At 40.7% G+C, this 12,332-nt stretch overlaps 1 protein-coding gene across 5 annotated transcripts in view; it reads right to left on the bottom strand.

Moving 5' to 3' along the window:
- The window catches only part of PALM2AKAP2 (PALM2 and AKAP2 fusion), a 264,464-nt gene that overhangs the window by 208,108 nt on the left and 44,024 nt on the right, over positions 1-12,332 (bottom strand). For all 5 annotated transcript variants that reach the window (XM_036403823.2, XM_036403824.2, XM_054517804.1 and 2 more), the window contains exon 2: positions 7,426-7,506. In XM_036403823.2, the coding sequence (XP_036259716.1) occupies positions 7,426-7,506 (81 nt within the window). The remainder of the gene's footprint in view (positions 1-7,425; positions 7,507-12,332) is intronic.

Raw genomic sequence — 12,332 nt, 5'->3', positions numbered from 1 at the left:
AGCTTGGGAGCAAGTGTCCTGGAGGTAGGGCATGGGATTCTGTCCTGGTCAAGAATCCAAGTGTATTGGGATGAAGATATGCATAGGATAAACCTGCTCCTGTTGACACATAAATTGCTTTTTAACTCCATGAGAAGGTATCTGATTCCCACGGAATTTTGGAGTTGGAATAAAAACAGAGTGGCAAGCTGGCTGAAGTGTCTGGCCTTTATGTGGTTGGACTGAACACCGAATAAGACCCCCTCTTAAAGATACACACATGAAAAGACTGACCACAGTTTTACCTCTGGTGCCGGAAATTTAGGTATGCTTTGGTTTTCCCTGCAGCTACTCACTCCATGTTTATGAAGGAAGTAAAGCATAGCAGTGAGAGAAATAAAAAGATAAATCTTTTTAGAATAGTTAATAATCTGAGATTTCAAAAATTGTCAAATCTCTCCCCTCAAAACAAATAAGCTTTTCAAGTTATCATTACTCCAGAGCCACAGTTGTTTTGTATTATTATCTCCCAAAAGAATAATCTACCTCTATATTCAGTCTCTCCTTGGCTTCAGTTTATCATTCCTTCCCACATACACACATCAGTCAAAAGAGGCAAAAAGAAAAGTTATATTTCAGAGATTCCTTTATTTTGTAGTCTTAAAATTTCTTATATTCATTATTTTAAAAATCTGGATTCATGTGATATGAATTTGGTTTTGAACATGTTTCAGGCCATTGGGAAGGGCTGAGGTTGCAGCGAGCTGTAAGCTTCCTTGAGCTGGCTAAAACAAAATCTGCAGGAGTAGCCATGAGATGCTCAAAGGACTTTTGTTACTGCTTGAAACCTGACTGCTAATTTTGATGCATTTCAAGGAACTCCTGCCTGTATGGTATGTTTATTTACATGATCATCCCAGGAGAACTCTGCCCCAGTTCAAAGCACAACTCACACATAATATTTTTCCTAAATAAAAGAACAACTCGTAGAGGGATCATACCAGAATAATTACAGCTGTGTTTCAATGGCATGCAAGCAGATAAGGAACACGAGTTAAAGGACTAAAGCCCTCATCTCTCTGTGGTAAACAATTTGTGTAGCTGGTCTGGATAAACAATTCTATTTTTTTAAATTATATTTTCTTATTACTGAAAGATTTTAACTGGCGATAGTTACTTAGTTTTATGATCCAGAAGAGAGCCTCTTGATTCTCAGTTTAAATCCTGGTGGGAAACAAACTTCTCATGATAAGGTGGGCATCGGCCCACAGGTGCTAATCACAGAATAGGACAAAGAGGGGTCAGTGTGCCCTGTGCTCTCAAAGTGGAAATTTCTCTCTGAATTAGTTCCTAACTTCTCCCTGTCCCAAAAGTGCTGATGAGGCTCTTTACAGACAGCTAAAAATGAATTTGTGCTCGCAAGCCTGTTCCTCATGGGGGACTTAAAGTACCCCAGCACCTTTTGGAGGGACAATAGCAAGGCATAACCAATCCAGGAGGTTCCTGGAATGCTGTGATGATAACTTCTTTCTACAAGTGATAGAGGAGCCAAGGAGAGGAGGTGCTATGCTGGATCTTGTGCTCACCAGCAAGGAATGGCTGGAGGGAAATGGGAAGCTCGAGGGCAGCCTTGACTGCAAGGACCACAAAATGGAGTTTGAGATCCTTAGGAAAGCAGGGAAGGTTCATATAAAGCTCACTACCCTGGACTTCAGGAGAGCAGCCTTTGGCCTCCTTAGGGATCTGCTTGGTTGAGTACCATAGAATAAAACCCTGCAGGGAAGAGGTGCCCAGAAAAGCTGGTTGGTATTAAAGGATCACCTTCTCCATTCTCAGGAATGATTATCCCCATGAAGAGAAAGCCTGGTAAATATACCAGGAGGTCTGTGTGGATGAACAGGCATCTCCTGGACAAACTCAGACATGAAAAAAAACCCTATGGAGGGTGAGAGCAAGGACAAGTGGTAAAAGCAATTCCTCCAGGTGAGGAATAAAAAGGGATTGTTCAACAAGCCAGGGATCAGATCAGGAAAGCTAAAGCCCTGATGGACTTCAATAGGGCCAGAGACATCAAAGGCAACAAAAAAAGCTTCTACAGATATGTTGGTGATAAACAGAAACCTAGGGAAATTTTTCAGTCTCTCCAGAAAGAAAAAGGAGACCTGGTTACCTGGAACATGGAGAAGGCTGAGGTGCTTAATGACTTTTTTGCCTCAGCCTTCACCAGCAAGTGTGCCAAACAGACTGCCTGAGATGCAGAAGGCAAAGGCAGAGACTGGGAGAATGTAGAAAACTCACTGTAGTAGAACATATAAGGAACCTGAAGGTGCACAAGTCCATGGGATCTGATGAGAGGCCTAGTTGAAGAGGCGGCTAAGTTATTCACTTTACTTGAGAAATTATGGAAGACTTGTAGTTGTCAGTGACTGGAAAAGTGGACATATATCCTCTGCTTTTAAAAAGAAAAAAAAGGAAGACTGTGCAATAATAGGCATATCACTTCCATCAGTGCCTGGCAAGATCATGGAGCAGGATCCTTCTGGAAACTATGCTAAGCCACATGAAAAATAAGATGATTGGTGACAGCTAACATGGCCTCATTAAGGGCAAATCATGCTTGACAGATTTGGTGGTCTTCTATGATGAAGCCATAAATCATTGCTGGATAAGGGAACAGCAACAGATGTCATCTTCCTGGGCTTGTGCAAGGCATTTAACACTGTTCTACATGACATTCTTACCTCTAAACTAGGTTTTGGGGAATATTGCACTGTCCATGTAGGAAATGGAGACTGTATGACACCATCAAACATTTTTTGTGTGCTTGGCTGAGTTGCCATTTGGTTTAAGGATTAATTTACTTGAAAATCATAAAGGGATTTGTTATAAAGAAATAACAAAATCCCTTTGTTTGCAAAAGTTATCTCTTTTTTTCCCACGATGTTGTACATATATCAAGAGAGAGACAGACATACCTATTTGTATTTTCTGACAGCAATTCTTTTAAGAATAGATTAAATTTGGGACAGTGATATAACTGGAACCATAAAATTGAAATTTATTTACAGATAAGATAGTTTCAGCTAAAACCATACGCTAACAAAATCTCTATAAGAATGTGAAAAGGCTTTCCTTTTCTTGACAGTAAAGATGTAATTATGTTTTAGATTGTGCTTGTGAACTGCAGTCTTTAAGAAGCAGATCTTAAAAGAAATAAGTCCCTAATATTTACACTATTCCAGAACTAATATAACTGTGGAAAGTGGATTTATCGTAGTTGTAATACTTAAAGTAACAGCATAGAAGTAATTTTTCATTTAGTTAGGAGGTTTTGTTTATTTTGTTTATTTTATTACCATTGGCCACCAAACAGAGCACCAAACAGTAAACAATAACAGAAATTCTATTCAGCTAATAAAAGAGGCAGTCAGATTTTGGAAGAAATACTCCTATTCTGGAGTTTATTCAAAATAGTAAACATCTCTGTTAAAACAGGTCTGCCCAACTGCTGCCTAGCTGAACAAGTTCTTAAAAGGAGTTATTGCTTGTAGGTTGTATTCCCCAGTTCAACTAATCAATCAAAATAAATTTCAGTCTTTCTCCAGAAACCAAATAATTTTGATGGATACGGCACAAAATATGTTTGGTGTAAGGTGCATTTTGACCACTTCTCTGATTTTAAATGATAGAAGCTGGTCACACCTCCAGTTTCCATGGACAAGGATGCCCCTTTCGTAGGCATATGGCTAAGAAACTGCTGAGGCATGAAGTTTAAACTTTATCTATTGATAAACAACAACAACAACAACAAAATTACAACTCTATCTGCCAACCTTGTGTTATATGGAAGAAAAAATATTATTTTCATATTAAGGACTGGAGTAGAGGTGAGGTTAGGGGAGCTGTTGTAGAGCAAAAGAGCATGTTCAATCTCAAAAAATGGGGCTTCAAAGCATCTTTATACCTGTTCCAACATTTAGGGCCTTTCCAATGAAGGCACCTGATTGTAATGTAGACAAATACACCTCCTGCCTTCAACAGAGAGCCCCAATGGCCCCAAGGTACTACACAGTCAGTCTGTGCCCACCAATGTCCTTCCTTTGCAACGATTAACAGAAGTGAGGATATGGTTTCACTGTCAGCAAAAGGCAATCCAGCTTTTAGAGCCTATACGACCCTAGACTCTCTGCTACTCCAGAGTTCCACATTTGAAAGGTTTTATTTGATTAACTCTGAATCGCACATAGACCATTAATAGCTGAGCTACACTTTTGTTCTGATGTCCTCAGCACTGGCCTCATACTCAGGAGCCTTTGTAACATGTGTTGCCAAAGCCTTGCTCACATTCAGGGCTGACTTTTACTTGGTCTATTGTATGTCAGGTTGCTCTGCCTGAAGCAGTGGGACAGCACCTGCTGCTGCCTTATTTTCAGCCAGGTAAGTAACAAGGGAAAAACAAATGAAGTGGTAGTAAAGTCATTTCGTCAGGGGTCTAATTGGCATCAGCAACTTGAAAACTGCAGGTAATCAGCGTAAACATTTGCAATAAATTATTTATATTAGATATTTTTCCAACGTGAATAAAATTTTCTGAAATTAACAGAAACCCTGTGGTTTTCAGAACCTTTATTAGGTAACCAAACATGCTATTTTACACAGTGCATTTTAAAAAGAAAATTACTCTGACATTGCAGAAAAATGAAGCAAACCCATTGAATACTGGCATGAATGTCTTTGTGTGAATTCAAGCTGTTATGCTTGTGGGATCAACCCAGATACTGCAGACACAGGATTAACCCAGATTTCATTTTCAAAGGTTTCTTCACAGCAGATTTTAATGAACACTTATACGAAATCCTTACACTCTGTATTGACATCAACAGCCTCACAGCATTTTGAATAAATACAGGGACTTCCTAGGAAAGCCTGGTCTTTTAACCTGTATGTATGCCTTGCACAGAATTAGATGAAATCCACATAATTCGGGAAATGAATCGTGTTCTACTTAGCACTCCGAGGGAAAATAGATGCACTTATTTTGGTCTGGTGTGTCAGACTGGTGAGCCATATCAGACTGAGGGACTATATTCATATCAGACTTGGAGCCCCTGCCTTGGAGGGGCTGAGGACAAGGAGGGTGAAGTGAGGGAGAGCACTAGGGAGGTGGCAGGGGGATACACAGTTTTGAAAATGAGCAACTCAAACTGGCAGGTGAAATAAAATGTTGGTCAGTACTTCACTAAGCAACCAGAACACTGAATGATGTATGAAACAAAAATGCAGTTTTCTTCATCTGTCTCCAAAGAGAAACAGAAACACTACCAGCCAGTGCCTCTATCTCCATTTTTAAACATGTTTATTATTTTAATTTTAGGAAGGTTCTAGCAGAAATGAGGATGAAATCTGCAATCCCAGTTAGACTTCTGCTATCACCTCATTCAGATCTCCCAGCAGACAGCTGCTTGGTGATACAGGCAGCTCGTAGAGCAGCAGTCACCATGACCACTCCAGTAACAGCAGCACAGTTTTCCTCTGGTGACAAGTGATGACACTGAATAGAGAGGTAGTGTAGATTTTATCATATCCTGATATGCTCACTCTCGCACACAGCATTACAGATCTTAAGTCTGGCTGTGATTTTAGCTGAAAAAGCTGCCATTTTAAATGTCTCTACCATTAAATTTCTGTGCCCTGATCTCCCATTAGCTTCCTCTATGATTACTGCTCTTTCTCCAGCCTGTGGGTTAAAAAATAAAGGGACACAGCTATTTTTCATGTATGCCTCTGAAAAAATCCATGCAGCAAAACTGAACCTCCTCTGGTGGCAATCAACATAGCAGGGCTGAAGTCAATGCCAGTCTACATCAGCTGAGGGGCTGATCCCACTGCACCACCTTAAGGGATTTTACTTTTCCTAGGGATGATGATAAAACATAGCAACAGCTATATCAAAGTAAAACAGATGAAGCAGAAAATTGACAGAACTGTCTATCCAAAAGGCTCTACTTAAAGAATTTCACAAAGAATCATAATGCAGTTAGCTTGGAAACAGTTAACATGCTAAAAGGAGTCATCAGCTTGGTAGCAAAAAGGAAAAAAACAAGCATCATGAAGGTACTGGAACAGTACTGCACTGCTATGCTGCAGCATCCTATAGTTATCTGAAAAAATTCTCCCCTGCCTGTACTCAATGGAAGCCTGAGCAAAACGGCAATTCCTCTTGCCCCACAGAAATGCAATCACATATTTGACTGGAAACACCACTGTTTGACATCCACAGACTGGTGGTAAACTTGATTGGGGCATTTATGTAGGCTGATAACAATTAATTGGACTTAACTGCATTATGTTTACCAGAAAAAAGGAATAAATTGCAGAACATGACTGCAGGGTCTCGGAGAGGCAGGAGAATTATCCTGCCTGTAGCATAACTTGCAGTGTGGTCTACAAGTGCATGTGTGCGCACAGATATTCTGCACACCATCTCCTGATGCAGGTGCACTGTTCAAACACACACACATGCACACACACACACACACTTATTCCACAAACAACCTAAATATCTTAATTTTAAAAACACAGCTCAGCTCACTTGCTGTGAGGATAAACTGTCCAGTTCTAATAATCTTTCTCAGATATTTTAATCACTGAAATTACTCAGGCTCCCCTACTGAACTAATATAGCAAGATCTGACCCACAAATTCTCACCGGTGACAAAAAGATCACATGTATGTTTTTGTTCTTATCTTTACTATGCACAAATATTCTCCTGACAGGAGGGATAAGCAACAGAAACAGAAAGGATGGCTTTCAAATGATGCTATCTGCAGCTGTCATGGAGACCAACAGGGACTGGGATTGCTCGGCACCCTGTTAAATATCAAGGTGCCTCTCCATGTAGATACACACATATGCATCAACACCTTCCCTGCATGTACATACATGCCCATTTTATTATGCCATGCACACCTAATAACTTCATCCTGCAATGAAATCTTTACACACATACACAGATGCATGTTAACTAACACTCCTTCTGCAATGCACACACACAAAACCTAACAACAGGCACCAGAGAAATCCAACACAGCTCTGCAGGCAGAAAGTGCTGGCTGAAGCCATGCAGTGCACACCCAAGCCACAGCGATTGGTGTCTCATCATTATGTATAATAAATAACAGCATTTAATAATGACAGCACTGTTGTGCTGCCTGCACTCACACCCTCCCGACTCCATGCTCCTAAACCGTTTAAACAACATGGTCCTGTGCATGAAACACACGGAATGAAAAGCAGGCAGGACACGATCACTGCAAGAGATAGGCTCCGGCAGTGAAAGCTGCTTCATGTCAGAGTGGGCTTTTCCCAGCTTTCAGACGTGTGATCTGCATGTCTAATAATGAACAGATTTAGTCAATCCATCATTTCTGGCATCAGTCCCTTACCTTGAAATGCTGCAGCTGAAGTATCTGGTCCTCAAGCTGTTGTCTCTTGCCTTCTATTTCTGTCTGCCTTTTCCTTTTCTCCTTGGAAAAATAATTTTGAGAGAAAGAGAGAGAGAGAGGGAGAGAGGGGGGAAGAGAGAGAGAGAGAGAGAGAGAGAGAGAGAGAGAGAGAGAGGGAGAGATATCTTGTCAGAGAAATGGAGGCTTTAAGGGTAGCAGATTCGTAACAGCATGTAAGCAGTCAAACACATCTGTACGGATGTCACCAGTCCCATTTCACCTGCTCCTCTGCCTGCTGGTATGCAAACAGCAGCGTCCTGGGAAGATGCCAGCCCCAGACTGGCTGGTTACTTGCCAGTAGGAGAAATTCTCCTCGCTTGCTCCCAGCAGCCAGAGCAGCAACAGTGCACAGTCCCAGAGGAGGGGAGAAAACAGGCATAACAGCTAAGAGAGAAGTTAAAGGGACAAAGATGTGATTTTCCATTTGACATGCTGGGGCCAAAACCATGGATAGTGGGGTGCACTCGTGTGACAGCAAGATGTCACAAAAGCAGGGTTAGCATCATGGAGGAAGAGAGCAGTCTGCAGACCTCATTTTTCCCCAGCAGGGTTGGTGGTAAGGCTTTCCCTAGGCTTAATGGGGGAAGATGTTTCAGCAAGATTGCTGGGATTTACATACAAAGTAAATGGGATTGGTAACCTCCAGCTGTCTGTGTTTAACATTCAAGTCACCAGCACATGCCAGCAGCTGGCCCTTACCAGCTCCCTAAGCTGGAGTGACCAAGTGGTGCCAAGGACAGCGGAGTCCTTTCCACAGCTGAGCTGTTACAGCCCCATTCATTGCCCCTTGCCTGTGCCCAGGCTGCCCCCTTCAGCAGGCAGCAGACTCTCTCAGGTGTTTCAAGAGGAGAATGACCTGCTTTTTCCCCCTGCAACACCTTCCTCTTAAGCAGGTAAACTCTTTGCTTTTGTCAGCCTTCTGCACCTTCTTGGGAGCATTTCTCCTCATCCGTCCATCCATCCATCCATCCATCCATCCATCCATCCATCCATCCATCCATCCATCCATCCATCCATCCATCCATCCATCCCCATCCTGGACGACGTTCCCTCTCCTCAAGATCTTTTCTCATTTTAGATTTTGCAGCCAAGACAGAAATACTGAGAAATAAATGAAGGCAGTCAGCCTCTGTTTTTACTGGAACAATGGCTTTTATTTCTTATCTGCAAACCCATTTTTTTGTTATTTAAATATTTCAGTAACTGTAAGGTTTGGTTTGAAGACATTTGGGGATTCCTTAAATCCACAAAATAGTTTTTCTTACTTATTTCTAGGCGCCCCACTGATGCTCTGGGAATTCTCTGCTTTCCAGGGATTTCAAGCCTTCATGCCTCATCCTTAAGAGTATATGATAAGATTCTGCCTATGCAGAATTAATCATCCTTATGCTGGATGTCAAACAAGGCATTTTGGGAGGAAAACATTACTTTTACAAGGAAGATCAGGAAACTTTAAAAAAATTATTAGTTAATGTCAAGCTCACTAAAAACAAAGCAAAACATAGAGGTAGAAAACTGCCTGGACCACTTCTGCCAAAGAGCTAGATGCCAGAATGGTGATGGAAAGGCTGGAGTAATGAACCCAGAAGAAGCAGAATAGCTAAATGTTGCATACACTAAGCTGTTCTGTAATGTTTTGCACACTCTTACATGCTGATTATTCATGTATATCTACATTTACACACACAGTCCGCATTGTCTGCAATATGTAAGACTACTGCTGAACAAATACATCCTCATAGAATAGAATCCTAGAATCATGGAATGGTTTGTGTGGGAAGAGACCTAAAAGACCACCTTGTTCCAACCAACCTGCCAAGGGCAGGGTCACCTTTCACCAAAACCTGTTGCTCAGGGCCCCATCCAGCCTGCCCCTAGACACTCCTAGGGCATCCAAAAACTTTCAGGCAACCTCTTCTAGTACCTCACCACCCTCACAGCAAAGAATTTCTTCCTAACATCTAATCTAAAGCTACTTTCTTTAAGTTTGAAGCCATTTCTCCTTGTCCTGTCTCTACATGCTCTTGTCAAAAGTCCCTCTCCATGTTTCTTGTAGGGTCCCTTCAGGTATGGGTAGGCTGCAATCAGTTCACGCTTTCTCTTTTTCAAGCTGAGAAATACCAATTCTCTTAGCCTTTTCCTAGGAGAGGTGCTCTATCCCTCTAATCATCCTGTTGGCCCTCCTCTTGCTCTAACAGATCTGCTGAAGTTGTTATGGAGTAGGAAAATCAGAATTTCCAGTAACTAATATGTCACAAACCTTGACATCTCACTGGTCTCCACACACAGAAGACAGTTTTCATTTATGCACATACAGGCATACAGAATTTTTGTGCACCTTTAAAAATCCTTCTGATAAAGAACTGTGATCTGTGGATCATCACTCCTATCCTCCAGTCTGCAGTAGCCCTTTCCACGCTTGAAGTGAATAGGGTATTAGACGGTTATGGGCTTAAAACCCCAATATTATTCAGGGACATTTCTTGCCTTTTTTTTCATTCTGTGATACTAACAGCATACATGGAGTCTGAAAACCAGAATTTGTTTTCTGTTTTGTCCTCAAATAGCTAGTCAGACATGGACCAGAATAAAGTTGTTCTAAAAGCTGCCCCAGTAATGGCCTAATATTCTTAGAATAAGGATAATTCTGCCCTTTTATGTCAAACTGGCCAGGTGAAAAAATATTGGATTTCATATATGTAGGCATTAACACCCCACATTTGACACTCCATAGGCCAGCATAAGGGACACACATCTTCACTGCTAAGTGATCTAGATTGATAACTGTGTCTATATATATATACACACGTATGTTTATATATAAGTTTGTATGCGCACAAACACACACACACATATATACGTATATATATACACACATGTATATATGTATGTATTGTACCGTCCACAAAAAACTTGCCACTAAAACATGTAATAGAAACCACCACAATAGATCCTTTGGCTGGTTGTGTCATGCTGTATAATGGATGTGACAAGAAAGCCTTATAAAAGATAGATGAAAACTCCTTTTCTTTTTGAGAAAGGGAAAGCACTTAAGAGTATTTTCCCTGTAGGCAGCCACACAGCAGGCACTAAAATACTTCAACTACTTACTAACTAGTGGATTTCTGTGGAGTTAAATTGGAATATTGCTCAGGTTTCCATTTCACTGGCATTCAGACAGCCTGAGTGTGTATGCCTTTACCCTCTGATTTTGTACAAGTTATGGCTGAGAAATATGAAAACAAAAGTACTCTGTTTTTTTTTCCCTCCCCGAAAGACTGTACAAATCAGCTATCAGGGCATTCTGCCTTCAGGCCACTATATCACATTGCATTTAGGTTTATCCCAGTCACTGGAGGTTGGGACTATATATGTACCTGGTTTATGTAAGCAGGTTTTAGAACAGTAGAAGACTGGACTGGATGACAAAAATCCTACCAAACCCATCATGTCAAGGATTTTAGACATCATGTCATCCTCCACTTAAACAGTCCTCTAATTCAGTACTTTACTGAAAATGTGGGATTTGAAGCACATGCTTAACTTGAGCATTTGTTAAAGCACTTTTCTATGAGTAACCCAATACATCTTCCTCATTACTTTGTTCATCTACTTACAGAAAACTTTTTTCTAGGTATTCCTGCTAATTACAAATTTCTAAGGGTCCTGGCACCAAGAAAATAAAAGGCTTGCTTTAAACAAAAAAGTTTACTCCAGAAAGTGGATTGAAGAGAGGTGGAAAAGACTGGAACTAGTTTTATTGTGATTGTGGCATGTTTAAAGGAAAACTCTTGTGTCTATCTGAGGTGTGCTGCTTTTTTAAGAATACAGATAGTTGTCACAGATAGTTACCCTTCCAAAATGGTAGAGGAGTTCCATTTGGGAGGTAGTCTCAGGCACTCTGAATATTTAAGATATTAATGAGCAAAACAGGATTTAACCTTTGCATCTCTCACTTCATCAAATTACAAGGAAAATGAGAAAGGTAAAATACTTTTTTTTTTCCCACTCAGATCTACAGGATGGGAAAAGAACAGAGGTCAAACAGGAAGTTGACTCATGTTGTGGAAAAATGAGATTTGTATTCAGGCTTTCATACATGGATGTCCAACACGTATTATTTATTTATTTTAATTTATAATAATTTTATATCCAAGAAACTAGATTTGGAAAGGATTAAATTCTTAGCACTAAAGTTGGTCAGGGGCATCTTCCTACTGCTAAAAACCAAATATATGAGATACTCAGTAAGAATCCTTGCACTTGGAAGAGCAAGAGGCATTGGGAGGACCAAATAGAGATCTGTAAAATCACGGAAATAGCCAGCAGACATCTCTGCTCACTGCGTTTTCCACAGAAAGGAAAAAAGGGTCATCAAGTGAAATGGGATTGGGCAGGTTTGAAGTCAATGCAATGGTCGGCTGTGGAAATCCATGCCTCAGGATGCTGTGGGTTCTAGAATGTCCCAGGGGATGGATGTCCCAGGGGAGCTTGGGGACAGTCAAAGAGAAGGAATATTGTGAAGACAGTTACTACAGAAACTGAAATACACCTGGTTCAGGAAGCCCCTGAACCACATATGATTTTAAGGTCTTCTGCTAAGTTTTTGTATGTTTTTGTCTTTCTTTCATTGTTAATCTTAACAACTACTGACTTTTTTTGTTTGAATAGTGCATTATGTTGATAAAAACAACCTAGAGTTTAATATCACACTTGTCAAACTCTTCCAGTCAAAACAACTCCAACAAGCACAAACTAGTGCCACCAATTACAAAAAACTCAAACCCAAAGCAAGTATAGGATCTTGAAGAAAACAAGTTATACCAAAACTAATCCCCGTAATACTG

This window comes from Molothrus ater, chromosome Z (genome assembly GCF_012460135.2).
Source record: "Molothrus ater isolate BHLD 08-10-18 breed brown headed cowbird chromosome Z, BPBGC_Mater_1.1, whole genome shotgun sequence".
NCBI lineage: Eukaryota > Metazoa > Chordata > Aves > Passeriformes > Icteridae > Molothrus > Molothrus ater.
Note: the sequence above shows the minus strand (reverse complement) of the source record. Positions and strands in the feature narration are given on the sequence as shown.